The sequence below is a fragment of the Aspergillus terreus genome, genomic scaffold, assembly GCF_000149615.1.
Source record: "Aspergillus terreus NIH2624 scaffold_2 genomic scaffold, whole genome shotgun sequence".
NCBI lineage: Eukaryota > Fungi > Ascomycota > Eurotiomycetes > Eurotiales > Aspergillaceae > Aspergillus > Aspergillus terreus.
In genome coordinates, this window is record NT_165925.1 from 1,330,336 (window position 1) to 1,355,651 (window position 25,316).

The 25,316-nt window shown below is 52.7% G+C and overlaps 11 protein-coding genes across 11 annotated transcripts; 6 read left to right on the plus strand and 5 right to left on the minus strand.

Annotated features, from left to right (window-relative positions):
- Window positions 1–1,169: 1,169 nt before the first annotated feature.
- On the plus strand, window positions 1,170–2,945 carry ATEG_01464 (NOT2/NOT3/NOT5 family protein; the record flags this gene model as incomplete). The annotated part of the gene is made up of 5 exons (XM_001208829.1): window positions 1,170–1,228; window positions 1,311–1,722; window positions 1,890–2,251; window positions 2,315–2,669; window positions 2,859–2,945. 5 exons carry the CDS (start codon window positions 1,170–1,172, stop codon window positions 2,943–2,945), a joined length of 1,275 nt encoding a protein of 424 aa, XP_001208829.1.
- A 181-nt stretch (window positions 2,946–3,126) lies between these two features.
- On the minus strand, window positions 3,127–4,165 carry gtmA (gliotoxin thiomethyltransferase; the record flags this gene model as incomplete). Its single annotated transcript, XM_001208830.1, has 3 exons — window positions 3,127–3,515; window positions 3,566–3,622; window positions 3,787–4,165. 3 exons carry the CDS (start codon window positions 4,163–4,165, stop codon window positions 3,127–3,129), a joined length of 825 nt encoding a protein of 274 aa, XP_001208830.1.
- Window positions 4,166–4,936: 771 nt separating this feature from the next.
- ATEG_01466 (condensin subunit SMC2) lies at window positions 4,937–8,749 on the plus strand (the record flags this gene model as incomplete). Its single annotated transcript, XM_001208831.1, has 5 exons — window positions 4,937–4,963; window positions 5,024–5,064; window positions 5,177–7,334; window positions 7,385–7,759; window positions 7,811–8,749. 5 exons carry the CDS (start codon window positions 4,937–4,939, stop codon window positions 8,747–8,749), a joined length of 3,540 nt encoding a protein of 1,179 aa, XP_001208831.1.
- A 1,687-nt stretch (window positions 8,750–10,436) lies between these two features.
- ATEG_01467 (uncharacterized protein) lies at window positions 10,437–10,880 on the plus strand (the record flags this gene model as incomplete). Its single annotated transcript, XM_001208832.1, has 1 exon — window positions 10,437–10,880. One exon carries the CDS (start codon window positions 10,437–10,439, stop codon window positions 10,878–10,880), a length of 444 nt encoding a protein of 147 aa, XP_001208832.1.
- A 943-nt stretch (window positions 10,881–11,823) lies between these two features.
- On the minus strand, window positions 11,824–13,705 carry ATEG_01468 (uncharacterized protein; the record flags this gene model as incomplete). The annotated part of the gene is made up of 8 exons (XM_001208833.1): window positions 11,824–11,999; window positions 12,211–12,323; window positions 12,380–12,575; window positions 12,625–12,666; window positions 12,723–13,054; window positions 13,101–13,120; window positions 13,172–13,438; window positions 13,508–13,705. 8 exons carry the CDS (start codon window positions 13,703–13,705, stop codon window positions 11,824–11,826), a joined length of 1,344 nt encoding a protein of 447 aa, XP_001208833.1.
- A 1,377-nt stretch (window positions 13,706–15,082) lies between these two features.
- Window positions 15,083–15,752, plus strand: ATEG_01469 (CUE domain-containing protein; the record flags this gene model as incomplete). The annotated part of the gene is made up of 2 exons (XM_001208834.1): window positions 15,083–15,358; window positions 15,468–15,752. 2 exons carry the CDS (start codon window positions 15,083–15,085, stop codon window positions 15,750–15,752), a joined length of 561 nt encoding a protein of 186 aa, XP_001208834.1.
- A 349-nt stretch (window positions 15,753–16,101) lies between these two features.
- psf2 (DNA replication protein PSF2) lies at window positions 16,102–16,484 on the minus strand (the record flags this gene model as incomplete). The annotated part of the gene is made up of 2 exons (XM_001208835.1): window positions 16,102–16,207; window positions 16,267–16,484. The coding sequence occupies 2 exons, from the start codon at window positions 16,482–16,484 to the stop codon at window positions 16,102–16,104; spliced, it is 324 nt and encodes a 107-aa protein (XP_001208835.1).
- An 826-nt stretch (window positions 16,485–17,310) lies between these two features.
- Window positions 17,311–21,419, plus strand: alg10 (dolichyl-P-Glc:Glc(2)Man(9)GlcNAc(2)-PP-dolichol alpha-1,2- glucosyltransferase; the record flags this gene model as incomplete). Its single annotated transcript, XM_001208836.1, has 7 exons — window positions 17,311–18,187; window positions 18,238–18,375; window positions 18,428–19,370; window positions 19,475–20,045; window positions 20,098–20,210; window positions 20,259–20,664; window positions 20,715–21,419. 7 exons carry the CDS (start codon window positions 17,311–17,313, stop codon window positions 21,417–21,419), a joined length of 3,753 nt encoding a protein of 1,250 aa, XP_001208836.1.
- Window positions 21,420–21,597: 178 nt separating this feature from the next.
- Window positions 21,598–22,147, minus strand: ATEG_01472 (uncharacterized protein; the record flags this gene model as incomplete). The annotated part of the gene is made up of 3 exons (XM_001208837.1): window positions 21,598–21,714; window positions 21,775–21,840; window positions 21,902–22,147. 3 exons carry the CDS (start codon window positions 22,145–22,147, stop codon window positions 21,598–21,600), a joined length of 429 nt encoding a protein of 142 aa, XP_001208837.1.
- Window positions 22,148–22,567: 420 nt separating this feature from the next.
- ATEG_01473 (uncharacterized protein) lies at window positions 22,568–23,560 on the plus strand (the record flags this gene model as incomplete). Its single annotated transcript, XM_001208838.1, has 3 exons — window positions 22,568–23,158; window positions 23,293–23,392; window positions 23,538–23,560. The coding sequence occupies 3 exons, from the start codon at window positions 22,568–22,570 to the stop codon at window positions 23,558–23,560; spliced, it is 714 nt and encodes a 237-aa protein (XP_001208838.1).
- A 320-nt stretch (window positions 23,561–23,880) lies between these two features.
- On the minus strand, window positions 23,881–24,861 carry ATEG_01474 (oxygenase MpaB family protein; the record flags this gene model as incomplete). Its single annotated transcript, XM_001208839.1, has 1 exon — window positions 23,881–24,861. One exon carries the CDS (start codon window positions 24,859–24,861, stop codon window positions 23,881–23,883), a length of 981 nt encoding a protein of 326 aa, XP_001208839.1.
- Window positions 24,862–25,316: the final 455 nt, after the last annotated feature.

Genomic DNA, 25,316 nt, shown 5'->3' on the forward strand with positions numbered 1-25,316 from the left:
GATCACGTGGGAAGTGCCGCGGGTGTCAGTGTTACCTCGATTTATGCCCCGCCAGCCGCCATGCAAGGCAGTTAAACTGGATGATACAAGCATTATGCTTGCATATGTGGGCGTTCCCATAAGCTAGAAAAGATACGTTTGTGTTCGTGGCATACGCGAATAGGAGAGCACAGCAACCTGCGACAGGCCGCCCAGTAGGTATACAGCCTCACACGCAACGTATATTCAGAGGTAATTCTCATATACATTCAATAAGCCAAGAATGCACTATATAAAATAGCCGTATACAACTATCTTCTAACTAATAGCATGCGTCTTTCTTAACATGGCCTAATGCAGTAAGTTGGGGGAAGAATGGCGGCTACCATGGCCCGTGCACAGTCAGCAAGCGCGCGGTTGCAGCCACTCCACCTCCATTATCCGTCGCAATCAGATGTGGGTTCAGATCCTGGAAGCACCAAGTTGCCTCGACGTCTCTGCACCTCTCTATTGTGCTAACTTTCCATATCCTACTATCCGAGCCTCCTCAATCTGTTTTTAGCTTCCTGGAGCTTCTTTCCATCATGAACAGGCCAGGTGGGTGAATTTCCTCGCTTCCTTCTGTGCGACGAAGTGGCTCGGCATGGCACAGGCCTTCCTCATGACCTGCGGTGGTGATCGATCGTCTGTCCAAAATATGTGGAAGACGGATCCTGTGGTGGCCATTCTTTTTGCACTGGAGAATGTCTCTTTTCTTCGATCTTCGTTTTACCCGTCAATTCTAAAAACACACTTCGATGGTCACCATCTGCGGCTCAACGCCATTATGAGAGACCTTCTTTTGAACCTCGTCGATGCGGTCGCTGAGCCCGGACGAACTTCATACAAGTTTTCTTTTTTTGCAGAGTTGCTAACTTTCACCGTCATCAACTAGGTCCAGGCCCACAACCTGTTCGGGGTATGACCGGTTTCGCCGCTCAACAACAAGCACAAGCTCGCAATGCGTCGTTAGCTTCAGCACGTTTGCCGAACGGGAAAATTGGTGCGCTCACGGACCTTAAGCGACGTTATATTGAAGCAAGGACGCTGACAAGGGGGGATCGACAGGGAGCGGAACCAACTGGAACTTCAACATCCCCGTAAGCGGAACACCAGGAATTCAAAGCAACCAACAACGCAATATCGGAAACATGGGAACTTTCGCGCAGAGCCTGGGCGGATCGCAACCCGCTACGCCTCTCGACCTCTCGTAAGTGCTGTCGTGTTGCTCCAGGCTAGGAAATTGATCGTTCCGTCCGATCACACCGAATGCTGATGATTGCCTGATCTAGTGATTTCCCTTCCCTATCTGGAGCGCCTTCTCAATCGCAAGCTCAAAATCAGAGCCACCTAGTTTGGGCGAATGCAAGCCAACGTGCAATGCAACAGACGCCGGTTCAAAGACAACAGCATCCGACTTCTCAAGCGCCGTCCCGAGCGGGTCAAACACCATCCCACCTCCAACAACAATCTCAGCCTTCGCAAGACGACGTGTTCCCGTCCGGTGCCCAATTTGCCAATCGTTTAGACGACTTCCGAAACGGGGGACAGGGTATCAGCGGTCAATTAGGAGCGGGCTCACAACCGCAGACAGGCAATATTGACGAGTTTCCCCCACTGGGTCGGAATGTCGCTGCGGACTTGAGCCAGGACCGTAGGGGGTCTTTGATGCAACATACAGGCTTCGGAAGTTACAGTGCTGGCGTAGGACTCACCGGTGCGAGCCAGGCTCAGTCCGTACAGAGTCGCAGCATGGTCTCCGCGTCGGTGAATGGGCAGGAGAGGATAATGTCGCCTGCAAACGCAGGATCAGGAGGTAAAGTGGAGCGCCGCTACCTCCATTCAGGGCCGTGCTCACTGACTCCGCTCAGGTATCGGAACGTCTCGGTCCCCTGTTAACCAGCCGTCGAATGGACTTCCCGGACAGGAGAAAGAGGTTCGGATACAGTCCACCCCCGCTTATGGAAATGTCTCAGGCTAATGTGAACCAGGACTTGAGCAGCGCCATCATGTCACAGCAGCAACAATTACAGCAACAAGCCGGCAGTGGGGATGCGCAGGAAGCTGGGACGACACAAAGTGCCGAGCAACCTCCTATGGCTGAGATGAGCGAACTGGACAAGTTCGGCCTCGCTGGTCTCCTTAGCATGATCCATAGTGACAGCCCCGATGTCGCAAGCCTTGCTGTCGGCCAGGACTTGATGACCTTGGGCCTCGATCTCAACCAGCCAGAGTAAGTGTTTTGTGCTCATGGTGCCCAAGACAGTGTCTTTTTCTGACCGCGCACCTGCTACAGACCTCTCCACACGTCCTTCGCTTCGCCTTTTGTTGCCTCGGTCACCGGTGTCCCACTAGAGCAGGACTTTGCTTTGCCGTCGTGCTACAACGTGGCTAATATCCAACCTCTCCAATCTCGCGTTACTAGCTTCAGCGATGAGACGTTGTTCTACATATTCTACAGCATGCCTCGAGATATAATGCAGGAAGTTGTCGCAGAAGAGTTGATGGGCCGCAAGTGGAGATACCACAAGATGGAGAGATGCTGGCTCACTCGTGACGAGACGTATCCGGGTCCTGTCGACGTTGAACGTGGTGTCAGCGAACGAGGTGTTTACCTCCTTTGGGACCCGGCCAATTGGAAGAAGGTTCGGGTATGTTACGCAAAACACCTATCAACTGGAATGCCTCCATCATAAAACTAACCGTCGTCGATACAGCGCGAATTCATTCTTCGTTATGAAGACTTGGACAACCGAATGGATCCCAACCGAGGACTTACGCGTGTTGGATTTCCGCATGGTTCATGAATATCCGAGAAGAACATAAGATAATGGGATCAGCAAAGGCGTTTGGTTTTCCGCGCATTGGCGGACGGTCGTTCAGGTGTTGCCAGTCTAGCTGAGCAGCAAGGTGTTTCTGAACTTTAGTGGTATCTATGGGAAAGTAGGATATTCGCTGAATTCAATGACTTTGATGATCTTGTCACATTGCTTTGATGAATGTACGGGCTGGGTTGTTCGAATAGAACATAGATGTATGTGGTTCAAAAAAGCTAGATCATACACAACCGGAGCTTTACCTTGGGAGTCCATCCAAAGAGAGAACAAATCAGCATGGCTTCCGTGCAGTCGCAATAATAACCCTTGGTTCCACTGGAACGTCATCACTTGCGCCATATTTATCGTCAAGGTACTGTTGCAAAGCTGTTGGGATATGCTTCTCATGTTTTGCCCTCTGTTCGTCAGTCCAGAAACGACCCAGAATCACAGGAAGCATTGGTTTGATGAGTTCCACCAACGTAGATTTAGGCAGCGATAGCTTCTGAGAAACAGTTGCCACCTGAACCATATCAAATCCCTCTTGCTCCAGCTTTACACGGGTCGGTTCTTCAGAATCCCATCCCTCATTGAGCGATGCAAGAAACTCCTTCACGGTAGGGAAGGGCAGGTCTCCAGGCATGGCCTCGACCGCGGATTTGGCAATTACTAACCACTCGGCTGGAAACGTCAGTATGTATATGTCATGCGACGGAGATGGCGAAACATACGCAGTTGCCAGTTCGATATCGCAACTGTACCGCCTGGTTGGAGAATTCTCAAGCATTCTAGAAGGTGCATTAGCATTGATCGAAAGATAAGACAGTAGTCAGCCGCAGTAATACCTTTCAAAGCAGCACTAGGATTCGGAAGTCCAACAAGGGCTGACGATGCGGGATCACGCAAGTCAGTGGCGTATACCTTACAACGACTATATCTGAGTGCGACTCACCAAATGCGGCAAAGATATGGGTAAAGTGGCTGCTTGGAAGCTTGGTGTCTTGCGCGTCTACCAATTGTGCCTTTGCCCTGGGCCATCCTTCGTCCTGGATTCGCTGGTTCACGTATTGGACCAGGCTATCTGAGATGTCGCCACAGGTCAGCTCCCAATGACCTTTAGTTTGGGAGTCCAATGAGCGGTTTAGGGCCTCCGAAATGATGCCTGTTCCGCATGCATTGTCAAGAATGACCAGAGGACGCTGGGTGCTCTGGACCACGCCAGAGTAGTCGACGAGGAGCTGGGCGAATGGTCCGGTAACAAGCTCAGCAAGCTTGTAGCCAGAGGCAAACTCCTTGCTCAGGAAAAGATTCATCAATTCTTGCTTGGCCATGTTGCTGGGGACTGAAAAGTTAAGGAAGACGGAATTTATGGATTTATCTTCAAGCCAATATCTCTGGTCCTGGAGAGTTGAGACCTCTCTGCACAAGTGTAAAACACAATTTTATCAGGAAGATGGCAAAATATGGATCTGGAGGAAGAAGCTGCGGATTTTATACCATAGATGAGGTCCATGCTGACAGTCAAAAAGTGTCCGAGAAGTCTCCGCAGTGGCTACCTTGAAGTTGAACGAATGTTATCTCCGAGCGATAGTAGCCTAAAGATCGTATAGTGAGTAAGGACCCTCGGAGAAGCCTGTATGATGGCGCGATTTTGGATCTGATCTGTACATAGTGAGAAGTTGTGAACTATACAGGCATGCCCATCCAGGCTGTATGACGTGCTGTCTCTTCTGTAAAGCGATATATGCGAATCGATACACTAGGCAACTCAAAATCCCTGGATCTACACGTAGCCAATAAGGGCATACAGATACAGAAACCGCAATGAAGACATGCTGAACCTAGAAGTTGATTACAGTACATTGTCTCTCGCCATCAAAGGCCATGTCACGTGCCGCATACCCCGCCTGCTTACTTCATCTCCTCCGAAGCCAAACCTAAAGCGGCAATCCATAAACACCTGATCGCACCGGCAAAACAACCGCGCCCGCCAAACAATCCGCAAGCCGCTCCGACATCTCGTTTTGACAGTCTCCCGACCTCCCTGCCTCGTCTCATGCACGCAATTCCCTAGTTGATGGGGTTGGATTGGAGTCGCAATCATGCGGATTACCGAGATCGTTATTGACGTGAGTTCCTGCTTGGTAATCTGCCTTTTGACAGCGACAGTGCTAATGCTGGGGTGACAGGGTTTCAAATCGTACGCCGTGCGTACGGTCATCGGAGGATGGTACGCTTTTCTGGATTCCCCATGTTCACCAAATATAATTCACCACGGAAAACGCTTTGGACCCCGGTGACTGCGACGAGACAACCGTGATGCTAATTAACATGTGTCTCAGGGATGAATCATTCAACTCGATCACTGGCCTTAACGGCAGTGGAAAATCCAACATTCTCGACGCCATCTGTTTTGTTCTCGGAATTACGAACATGAGCACCGTTCGTGCTCAGAACCTTCAGGATCTCATTTACAAGCGTGGCCAAGCGGGCGTCACCAAAGCCAGTGTGACCATCGTTTTCGACAACCGTGATACAGCCAAATCGCCGATCGGTTTCGAGGAATATGCAACCATCTCCGTCACTCGCCAGATTGTTCTCGGCGGCACAAGCAAATACCTGATCAACGGCCACCGGGCGCAGCAGCAGACCGTGCAAAACCTATTCCAGAGTGTCCAACTGAACATCAACAACCCCAACTTCTTGATTATGCAGGGTCGGATTACCAAGGTCTTGAACATGAAAGCTGTCGAAATTTTGTCCATGATCGAGGAAGCTGCAGGTACGCGAATGTTCGAGGATCGAAGGGAAAAAGCTGTCAAGACAATGGGGAAGAAGGAGTTGAAACTGCGTGAGATCGAGGAGCTGCTGAAGGAAGAAATTGAGCCCAAGCTCGAGAAACTGAGGTCGGAGAAGCGTGCATTTCTTGATTTCCAGCAGACTCAGAATGATCTCGAGCGTTTGACGCGCTTGGTGGTTGCCCACGACTATCTTCGGAGTGGTGAGCGACTACGGGTGACCGGCGAGGAGTGTGAGAACAAGAGACGCAAAGTGCAGGCCCTCGAGGACAATGCGACCAAGCTGAAGAGCGAGATCGCTCATCTGGAGGAAGATGTGAAGCGGGTCCGTGCTGCGCGGGACAAGGAACTGCGGAAGGGAGGCAAATTCCAGGCTCTTGAAGATGAGGTCAAGAACCACTCCCATGAACTTGTTCGTTTGACAACGGTCTTCGATTTGAAGAAGGCTAGCATTGCCGAAGAGAAGGAGAAGCACAAAGAAGTGCAGAAGACCGTGCACGACTTGGAAAAACTTCTCAAGGAAAAGAAGAAGATCTACGATAAGCTGCAAGCACAGTACGATGCCGCTAAGGCTGAACTTGACGCTCAGACGGCCGAAGTGGAGCAGAAAGAGGAACTGCTGCAGACTCTGCAGACCGGTGTTGCGTCAAAAGAGGGCCAAGAGAGCGGATACCAAGGCCAGCTGCAGGATGCTCGTAACCGTGCCAGTACGGCGGCCACGGAGCAGGAACAAGCCAAACTTAAGATCGCCCACCTCGAAAAGAGAATCAAAGAAGAGGAACCCCGCGCAAAGAAAGCGAAAGAGCAGAACTCAGGACTCTTGAAGGATCTGGAAGGATTGAAATCCCAAGCCAAGAAGCTTGAATCGGAGCTTACGAGGCTCGGTTTTGAACCCGGAAGAGAGGACCAGCTCTACCAGGAACAAACAAGCCTGCAGAAGGAGATCCGTGAGTTGCGCCAGAGGGCCGACGCACTTCAGCGGAAGGTAGCGAACATCGACTTTAACTACTCCGATCCCTACCCGAACTTTGATCGGTCGAAGGTCAAGGGCCTAGTCGCGCAGCTTTTCACATTGGACAAGGAGAAGCTCGAAGCCGCAACCGCGCTCGAAATTTGTGCTGGTGGGCGGCTGTATAACGTGGTGGTTGACACTGCGGAAACCGGTACCCAACTGCTTCAGAAGGGAAAACTACGAAAGCGAGTGACGATCATCCCCTTAAACAAAATTTCGTCCTTCAGAGCCTCTGCAGAGAAGATTGGCGCGGCGCAGAAGATTGCCCCTGGAAAGGTTGACCTGGCTTTGTCCCTCATTGGTTACGACGACGAAGTTACGGCGGCAATGAACTATGTGTTCGGCAACACCCTCATTTGCAATGATGCAGACACCGCCAAGAGGGTCACCTTCGACCCATCGGTTCGGATCAAGAGCGTCACGCTTGATGGAGATGTCTACGACCCTTCCGGCACTCTGTCCGGTGGTAGCTCGCCGAACTCTAGTGGGGTGCTTGTGACTCTGCAGAAGCTGAATGAGATCACTCGGGAAATCAGGAGTAAGGAGCGGGTCCTGGCATCCATTGAGGAGACTATGAGAAAGGAGAAGAAGAAACTCGATGCGGTCCGTTCGATCAAGCAGGAGCTGGATCTGAAGACCCACGAGATCAAACTCACCGAGGAGCAGATTAGCGGTAACTCATCCTCCTCGGTAAGTCACCCATGCCCACATGTCTGAGGTACAGTACTGATCCATTTTAGATCATCCAAGCTGTGGAAGAGATGAAAGCGAACATCGAACAGCTCAAGCAAGACATTTCTGACGCAAAAGCGCGCCAGAGCGAAGCATCCAAGGATATCAAGCGGATCGAGAAGGATATGAGTGAATTTAACGATAACAAGGATAGCAAGCTCGCGGAACTGCAGTCGTCTTTGGACTCCCTCAAGAAGAGTCTTACCAAAAATTCGAACTCGGTCAAGACTCTTCAGAAAGAGCTGCAGAATTCTCGACTTGAATCTGAGCAAGTTGGCAGCGACCTGTCGGCTGCGGAGGAACAGAACGCTGAGGCCGAGAGCACTTTGAAAGCCCAGATGGAGGAAATCGAATCCTTGAAAAGGGAGCAAGCTCGCATCAAGGTTTGTTTACAAACATTCCTTTGTATAATTTCTACTAACCTCTATATGTAGGATGCCCACGACATCTCTCAGGCGCATCTTGAAGATGAACGAGCCAAACTGACTGGTTTTGATGACGAGCTGCGAGAGCTTGAGGAGACTATGAAATCCAAGAACTCTCAAATCACCGAAGAGGGCCTTGAGATGCAGAAGCTGGGCCACCAGCTTGAGAAGCTGCAAAAAGAACAACATGCCGCCGCGCAGACGGTTGCGCATATGGAGGAGGAGCATGAATGGATCGCTGACGAGAAGGACAACTTTGGCCGGCCCAATACTGCGTATGACTTCAAGAATCAGAATATCGCAGAATGCCGGGCTACGCTGCGCAACGTTACCGAGCGATTCCAGGGCATGAAGAAGAAGATCAACCCCAAGGTCATGAACATGATCGACAGCGTGGAGAAGAAGGAGGCCGCCTTGAAGAACATGATGAAGACGGTCATCCGCGACAAGCGCAAGATTGAAGAAACCATCATCAACCTGAACGAGTACAAGAAAGAGGCGCTGCACAAGACATGGACAAAGGTCAATGCCGACTTTGGACAGATCTTTGCTGAGCTTCTTCCGGGCAGCTTTGCCAAGTTGGATCCTCCCGAGGGTAAGGATATTACCGACGGATTGGAAGTGAAGGTGTCTCTAGGCAAGGTCTGGAAGCAGAGCTTGACAGAATTGAGTGGTGGTCAGCGATCACTCATCGCGCTGTCATTGATCATGGCGCTTCTGCAATTCAAACCAGCGCCCATGTACATTCTGGATGAGGTTGATGCGGCGTTGGACTTGTCGCATACACAGAACATTGGGCGGCTGATCAAGACTCGCTTCAAGGGGTCCCAGTTCATCATTGTTTCTTTGAAAGACGGCATGTTCCAGAACGCCAACCGCATCTTCCGTACCCGATTCAGTGAAGGAACGAGTGTGGTCCAAGCCTTGACTCCGGCTGATATGAAATAAGTTGCTTCGTTTCGTGTTGGTCTTTCTGTGCATATTTTGCGTTCGTCCCACATATGCTGTTTGGTTGGATGATTGTTCTTGAGGTTTCATGGGATGGTGTAGGGTTCATTTGTTTTCTTGTGGCTGACCTGGGAGAGGTGTTTTTCTGGACTGATGATGAATATGGACCTGATGATAATGTTCTTACTGCCGCTAAGCATTTATACGCCTTCAATCGTCTTTCGTACTCTTCTCCAGAACCACCCACATCATTACTCCGCATCCTTAAGGCAAAGCATTATTTTATGAAGGGCTCCAGTCGTCGATGTCGGCAACGAATCCACCAGATGGAGCACTGGGGGCCCATAAGTGGCATAGCGCCCTTCTAGCCACCTGACCCACACCAGATCCAGCGGCGTGTTCGTGAGCGGTTTCTGACCACCACCATCTTGGAGAATTATTGTTCTTTTACGCGATCAGTCAATTGATCAGGTAAGTGACCATGGGCGGTCCTCGATGGTGGGTGACAACTGACGCCTTCTAGAGTTGACATGCCTCATCTCCAGCCCGGCATCATACGTTTGCCAAGAGTGCCTTGATGTGAGATCAGCAACAGAAAACGAGATGGGAAGTCTAAGTCTACTCCAGAGTATACGTGAAGGATTGCAGCTCCGACAGGTGTACCGTTAAGCAACCGCCGTCCCGTGTTAGTGACAACCCTAGCTCACCACCATGCATGCCCTTGTCCTCCGCCCAAGCCGAGTCTGGGTTTAATTCATGACGGTGGAGATGCGCCCTTTGAGAGATACGGGCAGTCTGGCGGAGTCTTATCGAGGATAGTCATAATAACCATCATTATCCCTGGTTCTCCCCATTGAGGGAAATGATCGCGACAGGGATGGCGCCGAACTAGGGATAGCACCAAGACTGATGAGGATTGACGTCGGTCTACCTTCTCGTTCAGTGCGCCTGGCGGTTGGGCTCCCCTCCTCCATGATCGCAAGAGTCAAGCAAAAGCATAAGCGGGCTTTCGGCCATTTATTGTCGCTCTCTAGTGCTGGGCGTGGGTCAGGTCTGTCGGCCGGACAGAGGCGTGGATATGATCATTCGGCGCATTATTGGGCCACGGCCGTTGGATCCCAGGGTGCTATTTCTCGTCGGGTGCTCGGCGCTCGGCGTGGATTGGTGCAGGACGCCCCAAGACCCCAAGTCAAGCATGCGGTGCAGCATGATGTCAGGGTATTCAGCCATGATCGGTTAAGTCGGAGATGAAAAATGGACGGCGACGGTCAGGCTATCGGGTGGACCGTGGACCCTTAGTGCCTGGTTGGGGCCAGGAGAATCCACGAGGCGGAGAAGAGCCCAGCAGCCAAGTCCGCCATACCCGGCCGTGAGAGGCCTTGGCGCCGTCCCCATCGGTGCCTCTGCGCGATATTTGTGCCCTGGTGGATGCGCCAGATTTTTTTCTCAGGTGATTCTTTTGTTGACGCTGGCTATTGATCCGGTTAGCCGGGGGTGTCGTTGTGCAGGAGACGCCCTGGGGACTATAAAAGACCTACCCTCGCTCCTCGGCACGCCCGGCCCTGCGCTTATCCCTGCGGCTTGATACCCTCCTCTTCAGTCCCCCGTCCAGTGTCTCGACCACCGCTACCATTCCTCCTCCTTCGATATAATCGATCATTATTTAATATCTACTTCCAAGTCCACCATGCAGCTCCTCAAGCTCGGTGCCCTCGCCGCTCTGGCGCAGACCATCTCGGCCGCCCACATCTACATCAAGACCACCAACCCCCCGGCCAACAAGTACGTCTCGCACTGCACCGTCATCATCGACGACGAGCTGTTCGGCTGCTCGGGCAGCTCGGAGCCCTTCTCCAAGGGCTGCGGCGGCAACCGCGGCACCAGCACCAAGTCGATCTGCAAGACCGCGCAGGTGACCGTTGACTGGGACAACGGCAAGCTCGATTTCACCAACGACAGCGGCGACCACGCCAACTGCACGCTCAGCACGACGCAGCAATGGGGCGAGTGTGACACGACCGACCCCAACAAGTACCCCAAGGTCGAGGACAACGGCGCGGCCAGCAGCCTCTTCGGCGCCGGCTCTGCCATCGCTGGGCTGGGCTCGCTCGCCGCCGGACTGATGATCTAGGCGAAGGACGGAGGATTCTTCTGGTAGTCGGGGGCGTCTGATGGTGATTTGTGGTCAATTCGTTTGTATATTTATATCCCATGTATGTTAGCATCAGCCGTCTAATTTGCAATCCATACAATAATGGCAAATCTCCACATCTCCACGTAGAATCTACTCCGTACCCAACGGTCAACAGAATTTTCAATCCGATCCACCACGGAGTACACGGTCTGACTGTGTATATAATGTCTTCTCCAATCGGTAAGAATGTGATTACGTGGAGTGGGTGGCATCCGAGTGCCCGTGGCACAGACGGGACGGGACTGCTGGGAACACCCATCCATGGGGGAGGGGAGAACCGCTCTGACCGTCTCCAGGGGGCCTGGGTCTCATTCGATGCGAGAGGGGTTAAGCATCCACTAGGGCCGTCTGCTGCAGGGGGAAAAGTCAACTATGAAGGGATAAACACACCAAGACAATAGAATATGCACACGAATTACCTCATTGACGAGTGCCAAGACATTCTTACATCGGGGGTGCTTGGCTAAGCCAATGATACGAGGGACTGGTCTTGGCATAATCCACCATGCCGGATTCGGCAGGTACACGGCCGGGGTTGCCCAACGTGGTAGGTTCCTAATCTGGCAATCCGACAACCGCAGAGGGACATGAGAATGTGATAGAACCTTAGCCATCATTGAAGCTAACAGTACTAGGATGAACAGCGGAAGTCTAAGATTCCTAATGAACAAACCAATCGTCGTACCTTTTCCGTGCAGTGCAGAGCTTTGGATTACCTACAAGTGCAACGTCTTACCTCTTGGCCATCGTCTGGACTTATAGCGATTAAGTTAACAAAAGACTTGCCAGATGCAGTTGGATTGAACGGATATTATTAGCTACCACGGACCTCCGCATATAGTACATTGGTCCCTAATGTACGGAATCCAACCAAGACCAACTAGACCACAAGGCTTCGGAGTTCCGAAACATATCCTCCACGAACACGTTCTCTCCTTTTGCAATAGAAAGGAAAACGCATACACCTAACAGTGGATCCATCGCAGCAGCCGTCCAATCTCTTCCCAAGAATGACTAGTTGGCGTATCTGCTCCAGGAACGTAGACGCTTTCCATACTATCGAATAATTAGCCAATTCTCCAGATTCTGAGGCACTGTAAGTAGCTCACACGCTCCAGAATGAAAGGCAAAGGGACCAACGCAATGGATATAAAGCCCAATGTGCTCGATGACCATCCAATGCCAAGCGACTTCAGCATTCGGGGGGCAGCTAAAGGTAATGCTCCCCCGAATGAGCTCCGAAAGAACGTATTGCCAGCGAACACACTTGCGACGTATCTTGGATAGGATTCTCCCAGATAGTTGAGGATAGACTGAAAGGTGAGATAGAAGCCTGGCGCGAAGAAAGCTGTCCCAATGATAGGGACAATCCAATGTACGCTACATACGTCGGGTCAGTGCTTGTCCAATAGATCTCGATGGCTATGTGCGCCTACCTCTCGCGAGACGTCCATGCAAATATAAAGAGGCAGATAGGGATGCAGATTGCTCCGACTTGGCCGGGGACTAAGCGAGCCTCAGGCTCAACGATGGCTCCTGGTTTCGCGGCCCGTGGCTGGTATGAGAAGTATAGCCATAGCATGTATGCAATAACAGACACGACGGCGCCAACCAGGATCCCAAAGAATGCGACTAGAATTCACATTAAAGATGATCAGAGAGGCCTTGGGTTGATACTTACGGCCTTGTTGAATAGCATTAAAGTGGTAGATTCCATCAAACACTGTGTCCGGTGAGTGAGTTGAAGACGGCTACGATTGCAGCATCTGGTTGACTCACCGAATGGGAAGAACTCAAACCACAGGTACAGGACACCATAGATTAGCATCGTATGCAGGTTGACGAACAGAATGACCGGGTCCATGCAAGACAGTTTGAAATCATCAATTGTCTGCCTGATAATGCGCACAGCGAGGTTTGCCACCGGTGTATCCAACTCAGCTTGACTCCTATATGCCGGGTTCCCCGTACGGCGGCGGAGTCGCTGTGCTCGGCGTAAAAGGATATTGGCGTTCAATGTCTCGGGCAGTGAGAAGAATACAAACACAGTCGTGAGAGCAGTGACACCTGAGAGGAGCCATAAAGTCGCTGTCCATGTTTTCCAACGCTCTCTATGTGGTATTAGCATGTATATCGCCGAGTTGATGAGAGTCTTACACTACCAGCGTCCCAAGGATCTAATGTACAAGTCAGCTCGGATGCAAAGTAGCTCAAAGGCAATAACATACTGGTCCTAGAATGGGCCCACAAATTCCACTGACCGCGTACAGGGCAATGGCATACGGGATCTGGTTGGGCTCGTAGATCTCCATCAGTGTAGCACCTCCCACACTGATGGGCGCGCTTCCGACTAGGCCTCCAAAAAAGCGCAGAATGAGAATGGTGTGCAGGTCCTTCGCGAGGGCAGTCCCGATGTTGAATAAGCAGAACGTAAGGGAGCCAAGGATGTATACCGGAGTACGTCCTATTGACGGCAGGTTTGACAGAGGAGAAAGCTGAAGCAATCAAGTAATTAGCAGTCTAGGTAGTAGGACATAAGGTGCGACCACGTAATATATGCGTACAATAAGAGGCCCAATGCCATATGCTATAACGAAAAGGGACAGTCCGAGCGTCCCCTCGGCAGTGCTCGCACCGAACACCTCCTCGATTTTGGGGATACTCGGCGTGAATATTGCTGAAGCCGCATAAAAGCTGAAGTTCAACAGCATCACATTGATCATGGCAACTGTCTTTGCCAACATTGGCCAATTTCTAGGCATGTCGGGGTCGTCGGGCCCGCTGAAGTCGACCAGAATATGGTCAACAGTATCGGAAGAAGTAGTCGTAGTTACTTCGCCTTTTTTCACTTCGATATTCGGTGCTGGAAAGAGTCTGCCATTGGAGACATGATTCAAGATCCGGCCGAATGTGCTTTCTCGCAATAAAACTTCCATCTTAAGTCGCAAGGATCGCGTGGACGGTGTCTCTTACACTTTTAGGAGGGTTGAGGATGGTGCACAACAATTGAACAATCGAAGAAATAAAAGATAAAAAAGGACTTAGCACTTTCCATGGACGTACGCTTGAAGATTTATATAGATGTTTATTTTGGCCTAGAAATGTGCTCTTCGGAATTCCGTCACGCCTCGAGCTCGGAGTTCCGGTACATCTACTTGATCCGAACTACGGTGAAATTGATTCTATTTCTCGGGCTAATTCGTTTCTAGACTCTTGATTAAACGGAATAGACAGGAAGTATCTTTTCCGATAGGGGCATATATGCGCGAGTATATGTTGACCCTTTGCTTCGGGAGACCAATAAGCCACTAACAAGTAGATAGTAGGTACATATCCTCGCCCATTCTATTCACGATAACACATCACGTCGCGACAAAGATCAGCGCCACGCAAAACATCTTGTCCTCTTGGAAGTCTATGTTTGTATTTCGGCGGCCCTTTGGCGTCCGCATTTGCCATCTCCGGCATGCCTTCATCTTTGATAGTCAAGTTAAAGTATTACATGGAAACTGCTACTCTCTATTATGGCACAAGCACAGCTAACTTGAGCATGATTGTTCGCACACCCAGAACCTACACTAAAATACCTTATATACCAACATAGCCAACTGTACATTGTTTCTCAATCGATCACAGAAGCGTTGTACGAAGAACAGAACTATATGTCACATGCACGCTAAACCCAATCTGGACAGCCATTGCTGGATACTTCCGGAAAGGCGGAGAGCAGCGGCAATAGGCCCTTACTTAGGTAACCGTTCGGTGATGGTCCTCCCAACAGGGCATCTCTACCTTAGATACTCACTTCCATTCTGATATCCTGATGTCCATTCCCTCCTTACAGTAATAATCTCATTACCAATACTTCTTATCCACGCCGACTGTCGCTATCCCAACGTACTCCTCACTCGAGTCGTATTCGACCGCGAGCATCGATCACCCTTTTCATCGACTGTTCCCCACCGCCACATCACTCTTCCCCATTGCTTCAGCCGAGCGTCATCTCATCGCCCCCGCGTGCGCCGACTTTAGATTGCAAATATCCCAATCAGCGCGATTCTTTCGGTTTGATATCTGAGCACCTCTATCATTGCGATCAACGTTAAGCCGACACCATCCGCTATCCCCTCCCCGGAATAATGTCCGACCAAGAACCCTCCCTCAACATCCCTTCGCTTCTCACCCTCGCCGTCGTCTCCTTTTTCGTTTTCCGATGGTTCTTTAACCGCGACAATGATTCCAGCTCTGGAGGCAACCGCCGTCGCGGGAATGTGGTCGACCCAGCGCAGGTGGAGCAAATATCGCAGATGTTCCCTCAGCTGAGCACGCGCGATATCATGTGGGACTTGCAGCGGAATGGTGGCAACGTTGCGGCCACGACGGAGCGCATTTTGACAGGAAGGGGACTGGAGACGGTACGTGTGCTTCTGCATTGGGTGGACGTGTCTACTATGACATATCCGCCTGGCTTATCGTTATCAAACCTTATTTACTGACTTTACTGACTGAAATGCGCCGACTTAGCCTCCCCCGTCATTCCAACCCCAGATTGCTATTCCCTCTAGTAATACTCCAGCAACGTCAACCCCCTCGACTTCGACGTCAAAATTAGACAGCCAGGATTTGATCTCGCGGTATAATCTTCGCGCCAAGCTGGCTGAGGGCGACGACGCACAGTCCGCCCCCAACTCGTCGAGTGGATGGTCGCAGAATAAGGAGGAGCGTCAGCGCCTGTTGCAGAAACGCAGGGATGACATGATCTTGGCCGCGCGCAAGAGAATGATGCAGAAGGTCCAGGAATCGTCGTAGGTCTGTGATCCGTGACTCGTGTACTTCATACACCAGAATGCTGTGATACCAGTTTCCGTCGAGTGTTGGTGGTGCCCTTCACGGAAGAACTTCGGCTGCGTTGATTTTTATGATGTATAGTTCCATAACTTGGAGGCCTCTCCGCTTTCTTTGAACTTTCGTCCATTTAGCTCTTCTATTTTGCTCTGTTCTCTTGCGACTGTTCGCAGCAAAGCGTCGCATGCTTATGGTGTTAGGTTAAGTCTACGACTCTTGCGATTGTATTAGCGGAAAATAGGGTATATATACACTTAAATCAATCAAGGGGACATAGCGTCGCGCCACAACTCCAGGGTGCAAAAACGTGAGCTCAGAATTCCATGTCGTCGTCATCCTGCGTGCCATCATAACCGCCATTAGCGATTTCCTCGGCCATCTGTTCGCGCCGAGCTTGCTCCTTCGACGCGCCAATCTTTCTGCAGAAGGCCCAAAAGCATTAGTTAGGAACCTCGTCCGCATACATTGTCTCACATACCTCAATCCATCCACAACCCCAGCGATGAAGCCTCTCCCTTCACCCAGCTCCATCGCCCCAACACCCGTCAGCGCGACCCCGCCTCCACCCGTGGCGGCAGCGTCCAACACATCTACACCCGCACGGATCTTGGCCGTGCGGACTTCCCGCAGCTCCTTCAGCAGTCGTCGCACCTGATCCGGCTCCACGAGGTCATCACTGGCGGCGTCCAGCAGCATGGTGCCTACTTCGAGCCAGTGGAACGGTAGCGTCGGCGGCTCGCCTGTCGGGATATGGTCTTTCGCTGCGTTTTGCGGGAGGAACGGCGGGGAAGGGAAGTAGCGGTCTCCGTCTGGGGTGAAGCGCGGTCGAGCTGTTGGTCTCGCGGTGAGGTGGGGGTACGTCGGCTGGCCGGGGAGAGGGGTCGATGGTGAAAATGCGTGCTGGTATTCGTGGTGTTGTGTTTCAATCTCGAGAATGAGGGAGAGGGACTCGGGATGGAGCCATGGCGGTGGGAGGATGTTTGCGCGGCGTTGGCGCTTGAGAAGGAGCGCGAGCCAGAGGGGGAGGGAGGCGCGGCGCGGAGGTTGGAGAGGTTCGATGGGGCCCTGCGGCGCGAATATGTAAGTTATATGTGGTGGGAATATAGTTTATGTTGAAGACGTTGTCTTCTCTTTGTATGTTCATATGGACGTTGTACCCCGCGGAGGAATTGCGATCCCGCAAGCTTCAGCCAACTAGGATGGATGTTTCAGTAGAAAGTAAAGGATATATCACACTCACCCCGAGCAGTTCGAGACCTTCTAATCGCTGTCGAGGCACAACTGTGACCTGTTCCATCTCCGCGAGGAAGGATATCTCCGAGGGCGTGATGCCCCGCGGAAGAGGAAACGCCATTGCCCGTCCTGGGAGAGGGAGAGGGCGAAAGTGTCGAGATAGGGAAACGGGGATAACAAAAGGCTCACAAAATAACGCGATAGCTATGCGACATGCCGGATGGAAGACTGTTGAGGAGTTTTTGCATTGTCGTCACGAAGCAGAAACGCGAGGAGGACGATTTGCCCGATGCGGGTGTTTGCCGCGTTTGCAGCGCAGCTACTTAAGCACCCCAATGCTACTTCACCACTTTCTCCTTTTGCGATCTCCAGGGACCATCTCTCGTTCTTCACGGTCAACTACAGCATGAGTTCCGCCCAGCGACAGTCGGGCCTGGTCCTCGCCGCCCGGTATGCGGTCCCGTTCGTCCTGTTGACAATCCCCGTCTGGATGACCCGAGTCAATGCCGTCGTTCCCGAAGCCTACCTGGACGAAGCTTTCCATGTGCCCCAGGCGCAAGCGTACTGGCATCACCAGTGGACGCACTGGGATCCGAAAATTACGACACCTCCGGGTCTGTACCTATGGTCATATTTGCTGTGCATTGTGGCTCTCACACTGCGCGATTCCCCGAAGGAACTCAACCCGGAAGCTTTGCGGGCGACCAACGCTGGAGCTGCCGCCGTCTTCCTGCCTTGGAGGTTGCAGACACTGCTGGATACCCTGCGCAAGGAGCGCAACGACCGTCCGTCGGGAGCTTGGCTCAGCCACACTGTTCTGAACATCTGTCTCTTCCCGCCGCTGTTCTTCTTTTCCGGCCTGTACTACACCGATATCCTGGCACTCCTGCTTGTCGTTGAAGCTTATAATTGGGACCTGAAACGCGCTACGGCACTGTCGACAGTGCCCAGTCGAATCGTCGTGTTCTTGCTCTTGAGTCTGGTGGCACTCGTGTGCAGACAGACTAATATCTTCTGGGTTGCCGTTTTCTTCGGTGGATTGCAGGTGGTCCGGTCTGTGGAACGGGATGCGAAGACATGCCGATCAAAAAACGTGGCGGATATTCTTAGGGGAGGCTTCAACGGTGAAGTATATGATCCTTTCGTTTCGGATGCCTCCATCACAGGTCAGTGCAGCTGTGGGACAGAGCTAGATGGGAGTGCTAACGAAATGTAGACTATTTCAGGGCTGCTATTTCCCTTGGTGCGGCTGCCTTAGGTAATTTGGGACGGGTAACTGTCTCGCTGCTCCCATATGTCTTCACTCTTGCAGCCTTTGGTGGGTTTGTGCTATGGAACGGTGGAGTTGTTCTGGGTATGTCTACTTCCGAAGTACTACCTCCGTATACATGCTGACAAGTCATTAGGACATAAGGAATTCCATACTGCTGGCTTGCATCTGCCTCAGATGCTCTACATCTGGCCATACTTCTTGTTCTTCTCGTGGCCGATCCTCGCGACGCCTGTACTCAACCTGGTTCTTCCACAGTCCTTATTGCCTAAGTGGATGGACTACGGATTCACTGCCAAGCAGAAAGGCCTCCCAAAGCTTCTGACTGCTATCGCCGTCATTCCGACTATGATGGCTGTCGTGCATTTCAACACGATTGTTCACCCTTTTACACTGGCCGATAACCGACACTATGTGTTCTACGCCTTCCGCATCCTTCGTTCTCATCCCGCGATCAAGTACATTGCCACCATCATCTATTTCTTAGGCGCTTGGGCGGCGATCTCTGCCTTTGGGTTTGCTACCACCACCTCCCCGCCGCGCTTAGTCTCCGTGCCACAGTCAGCGCCATCTCCGGCGGCCCCTGCACAACCGCAGACTCGCAAGCAAGCGAGGGACGCCAAATTCAGGCAGAAGGAAAACAAGTCGAAGACCGCAAATAAAACCACACAGCCTCCGAAGCCGAAGCCGTTGGACGAGGCTTCCTTTGAGAAGCTCAAGGAAGCCATCAGTCAGCGCCAGAGACAACAGCAGGGAGCCCTGCGGGTGAGCTTTGTCCTGGTATGGCTCGCTGCAACTGCACTGTCGCTCATCACGGCGCCTCTTGTTGAGCCTCGATACTTCATTATTCCGTGGGTAATGTGGCGATTGCATCTCCCTCGGCAGCCGGTACCGCAAATATACCGTGAGAAGCGTCCGAGCGACGAAAAGGAGGCACTTCATGCGGCGATTGCGACCAACTTCCCCTTATTTTTGGAAACACTCTGGTTTATGCTGGTCAATGCAGTGACCGGATATGTTTTCCTCTACAAGGGATTTGAGTGGCCTCAGGAGCCCGGGAAAGTCCAACGGTTCATGTGGTGATTGCTCGTAAAAACACCAAAGCACCGAAAAGAATTGTAAAATATCATCTATATATTAGAATAAAATAGAGCGAACTCATCATAGGCTGGATCAATTGTAGTCGAATGAGTTCGGGGTTGGCATGTACACCCGTGACCGGCTTCCGTCTGCCACCAGTCACCGGCGACAATCGAGTTGCCGTTCCACCAACCTCGCCTTCTCCCAACGAGGTACAGCTTCCTGCAGGTGAATACAAAACCATGGATGAAACGGCCCATCCTCCTGCAAAAAGGGCCAAGCTCTCCTCTGACGACTCCACGACCAACAGCACTACGGCCTTGGCATCCCTGCGCCGCTCTATTACTCCGCCGTCACCACGGCCTTCAAAGAGAGCTGCTTCATCGCCCGCAAAGACGACGAACGCACAGCAAGATACAGCGCGGGTCATTCCGTCTCCTTTCCAATTGACACATGTCCGCGATCTGGCCGAGTCCTCCGGTAACAATGCAGACACGGTTCGATTGCACAACATCCTAGGGGATCCGATGATCCGCGAATGTTGGCAGTTCAACTACCTGTTCGATGTGGACTTTCTCATGAAGCAGTTCGACGAGGACGTCCGGTCTCTAGTCAAAGTCAAAGTTGTCCATGGGAGCTGGAAGAGGGAAGCTCCCAACCGCATCCGCATAGATGTATGTTTTGTCTTGGTGTTGCACGGTGAACCCCACTGATTACATATTTTAGGAAGCATGTTCGAGATACCCCAATGTGGAAGCTATAGTAGCCTACATGCCCGAGGCCTTTGGGACCCATCATTCGAAAATGATGATTCTCCTCCGTCATGATGATTTAGCTCAGTATGTCTCTTTTCTATTGTCCTATCTTGACATCTGCTCATCCACCAGAGTGGTCATCCATACCGCCAACATGATCCCCGGCGACTGGGCCAACATGTGCCAGGCCGTGTGGCGCTCGCCCCTCCTTCCACTGCGGAAGGACATTGATGCAGAGTCCGAGGATGCTGCAAAGATCGGTAGTGGCATGCGCTTCAAACGAGACCTCCTCGCATACCTGGACCACTACGGTCCAAAGAAAACAGGACCGCTGGTTGACCAGCTGCGCCGGTATGATTTTGACGCGGTGCGCGCTGCCCTCGTCGCCAGCGTACCATCGAAGCAGAAGATCAACACGGCGGATTCTCAACGAACTACTCTCTGGGGCTGGCCCGCGCTCAAGGACGTGGTCCGGGGTATTCCACTACGTGCGGCTGGGGGTAGTAAATCTGCAGTTACACCACATATTGTTTCTCAGGTGGGCTTGGAATTTCCAGAGACTTTAATTCACTGCTCATCATTGGTTAGATTTCCTCAGTTGCATCGCTTGGCCAGACCGATAAGTGGTTGAAGGAAGTGTTCTTCAAGTCGCTCTCATCGGATCCCACCAGCAAATACTCGATCATCTTTCCAACCGATGATGAGATTCGACGCTCCCTAAACGGCTATGGATCAGGTGGGTCCATCCACATGAAGATACAGAGTGCGCCGCAACAAAAACAGCTGCAGTACATACGTCCGTATCTGTGTCACTGGGCGGGAGACCGAGACGATGGCTCGAGTGCAGGCACGTCAATGTCTCGCAAGCGCGACGCAGGGCGTCGGCGCGCGGCGCCTCATATCAAGACGTACATCCAGTTCTCGGATACGAAGACGATGGACTCGATTGACTGGGCGATGGTGACATCCGCCAACCTCTCTACGCAGGCGTGGGGCGCCGCGCCAAATGCTTCCGGGGAGATACGCATCTGTAGCTACGAGATTGGGGTTGTCGTTTGGCCACAGTTGTTCGCAGACAGCGATGCCGAAAGTGCCGTGATGGTCCCGTGCTTTAAGCAGGATACGCCCGCCTTCGCGGAGCGCGAAGGTCCTGTCCCGTCGGTGGTGGTCGGTCTCCGCATGCCATACGACCTCCCCCTGACCTCATACACGCCAAAGGATACGCCGTGGTGTGCAACGGCGACGCATACGGAACCCGACTGGCTGGGTCAGACCTGGACAGACGACGGCTAGACGGACCGACTGCTGGCAGCGCTCTTGACATTCGAAATAGATCATTCAATAGACGGTTTGCATGGAGCTCCGTAATACATGTCAACGTTCAACTCATGGTATCTGATTATTTCCCCCGCTGTATACCCATGCCTTATTGCCCCCCACTTCCGTCCGCTCCGAGACGTTCGAGAAGTTCTTAGGCGCGAGTACCGTACTTGACGATCAGGGCGTTAACCTCCTCGATGTACTTGGCCTGGGCCTTCTGGGCGCTGATGTGGCTGATCTCCTTCCACGCGTTGTACTTGTACTTGGCCTGTAGGGAACATCATGCGTTAATTTTGATGAACCATCCACAGCGAAGATCCGACCATACCTCGAGAGCGAACATGCCCGGCTGGGCGGGAGTCTGGTCGTTACCCCGCTTGAAGTACTTGTAGAGCTAATCCGCAACACCTGCGTTAGTACTGTCTCTGCTACATTGACGGACGAGGAACACGAACGTTCAGCATCTCGTTCTGGCCAGGCTCCTTCTCCAGCATCTTGACCAGCTTGGCAGCGAACTCGAAACCGGCCTTCAGGGCAGCAGCCTGGTCACCCTCGACAGAGGCGGAATCATCCCCAGCCAGAACCACCTCGACGGCGACCTTGAGGAGATCGGTGTTGATGCCCTGGGCGGCGTCCTGGACGTCGGAGGTGTACTGGGCCTTGTTCTGGGAGGCGGAGAGGGCAGTGAAGAAGGCGTCCATGTTGAAGGTAGGAATGGGATGAGATGAGTTGTAGGGTTGTGTATGAAATAGAAGTCGAGGTGAGGAGAGAAGATGAGGGGAGAAGAAAGAGGGAAGAAATGGTGGGGTTGCGGTTATTTAGTGGATCTCGAGTGTTGTCGGGTTTGTATTGTTGGGCTTCCCCATCAGTCCTCTGATGTCACTCTAGTATGTACAAGTACATCACCCGCATAGGTACGGACTACCCTCGGCATGTTACCACCGCCATGCTGACGACGGCTTTGTTCACGCGGCAGATGACTGCCTCCAGCGGCCCAGCCGTCTGGATCAACGGACTACTAAAATCCCCCGCACTAAGAAGTCCGAAGATCATCATCCGAGTCCCAACGCGACTCAACCAGTGACAGGCACAGCATTTCTCCAACCACTGACCTGCTTATCATGAGTTCCTCTCCAAGTCAACCGCAGGAAAGCGCCTCAAAGGACCGCAAGCGCATCACCGATCGTCGGGCCCAGAGGAACCGGCGCGAACGGATTAAGCTGCACATCTCGCGACTGGAGAAACGCGTGGAAGAGCTCACGGATGCGTCGGCCAACGGGGAGTCGGCACTGCTGAAGAAGCTGGAAGAAAAGCAACTGGAGAACGCGCGTCTCGCTGATATTATCAAACAAATCCATGCTCTCACAGGAGATGCAAGAGATGCATCGAAGGCGTCGGTCTCCCCTGCACCAGAAGTACCACGCGGTCAACCGCAGCGGATCAGGTCTAGAACCCCAGAGACACAATCCCCGGATGGAGCGGACATCATCGCCTCAACGCAGCCTACCCAGCAGTTGACCCATGAGGATGACACCGTTAATGCCAATCCCTCGCCGTACCATGAGCTTGTCTGTGGGACGGGCTTTGGGAACTACTTTGCTGTGGTCAACAGCTGTATCACAGGGATCCTTAGAACCGCCGACTCGATTATCTCCTCGGCAGAGGACGATGATGACCTCGCCATCCGAGCCATTCTCCATGGTTGGGAAAGTGTAGGACACCAGTCAGGCCTAGACAGCTGCTGGGAGTTTCTCAGAGCTCTGGACCAGGGCCTGTTTTATCGGACTGGTCCGGTTGAGCGTCTTGCCATTCTGCGTTTGATGCGAGCGATGCTGGCGGTGCGCAGTCCTGTCCGCTTTGTGTTTACCAGACACTGACCCTCAATAGTGGAATGCTGTACCTCCCAAGCGATCAGAACGTCATGTTCCCTCCTACATGTGTCCAACGTATGTGTCTCCGATCTTCTTTTGTGCACAGAAATTGAACCTCCTACAGACCTACACAGCACTTGATACCCCATGAGCCTCTGATGGACTTTTTTGTGTGGTGAGTAAGCCAGCTCATTCATACAACCATATGCTAACGTCCTAGGCCGGATCTTCGTGACCACCTGATCCTGGCGGGAGTATCCTATGTCCCGGAATCCGCCTCCGCGCAGTATGCGTCAGACATTCGCTTGACCTGGCCTTACCAAATCCGAGACACTTGCAAATACCACACGATGAAAGAAAAGTACCAGTTCTCAAACGAGTTTAATCACGCATACTTTGACCTGAATTCGTGGATCGTTCGTTGGGACGTTGCCTGTCTTCTCGATGTCCAAGGCCCATTTTGACCGTGGCAGTGGGTTTAGGCTTGTCTCTGGACAGTGAGTGGAAATTTATTGTAACGATTACCTACCAGTCGATGACAAGGCTTGAACTTGTGTGTCTGACTACCCAGCGAACGAAAACGGACAACCCATTCCTGTTGCGCCTCCCTTCAACGCATACTCTCTCATTTCCTCCGCTTCTCGGAGTACATCATCTTTGGAACGCTCCTTGAACTCCAGCGGACCGAGCTCTCGTGGGAGATATCCCTCGCTCATATACTCCGGGCCGGGTAGCGGGCGACTACTCCCCAGCATCCTCCAGACGGCAGAGAGCATCCCCTCGGGGACGTACCACGGCTCGAACAGATACGCATTGCGACGGACCCTCCCGGAAGCGCCGTCCTGCTTCCCCAGCACGTCCACATCGCGCCACCGCGGCAGAAAGAGATACTTGATGACGGCCGCACGCGCCCAGAACACAAACTCGACGAGGGCCTCGAGCGCCGCCGGAGGGTGCTCGACACCCAGCATCGGACGCACATGCGGTTCAAGAAAACAGGCCATGAGAGACTTGGCGAACCGCCGCAGGAAGACAGGCAGGGGGCGCACGAACAGATCGAGGGTGGCGTTTGTGCAGAGCCAATTGGACTCCGCATAGACCATGTGTGTCTTTTCAAAGGCCGCCGCCCAGCGTCGCAGCGCATCGATGGAATCCGGGATGTCGCGCATGCCCATGCGGTGACCGATCTCACGCCAGTAAGCGAAGATGGCGACCCGCTCAAGGTCCGTCAGCGGCCGCCACTCGTGGGCGTCGATCCAGCGCTGCGGCTCGAGCGCAAACAGCGCCAGCGTGTGGATCAGCTCGTCGTTCCCGATGCGCGAGCCGTACTGGCGGTGGATCCAGTTCATCTTTGCGAGGTCCTCGCGCCCGCGCGCACTGTCGATGCCGGAGACGAGGAGCTCCCCAATCAGCACGCCGGTGTCCTCGGAGCGCTTGCCGACGCGGGAGGGGGTGGTGAGCCGGCGGGTCTGGACGAGGAGCTTGGTGCCGCTTGCGATGCTGTAGGATTTGACGAGGGCGAACTGCGTGCCGAAGCCGTACATGAAGGGGAACTCCCGGAGGATGGTGTTCTTGAGGATGTCGTGCGCGGTGTGGTAGGACATGGCGTAGGGGTTGTGGAGGTAGGCCTGGTATTTGCAGGACAGGTGGCGCAGGTTGCGGGTTCGCAGTATACGGACGAGAAGGAGGTATGAACAGAGGACGAGGATGATCCATGTCGGGACTGGAGAGACATGGATCACCCGTTGAACGGCGGCCTGCATAGAGTCCATGGCCATGCGGTCTGCCATGCAATTGTACAAGGTGAGACTGAAATATCAAGCGCATATATACCCACGCATGTGTCAGTCTCGCTGCGTCAGGAAGGTACCCCACAGCATATGATGGAATGAAAGCCATTGCCGAGCCGCGGCAGATCCGCGTATACATGCCATCCCATTAGAATGTCATTAGATGTCAGACTACGACCAGTACCACTATATACAACACATACTGTCGA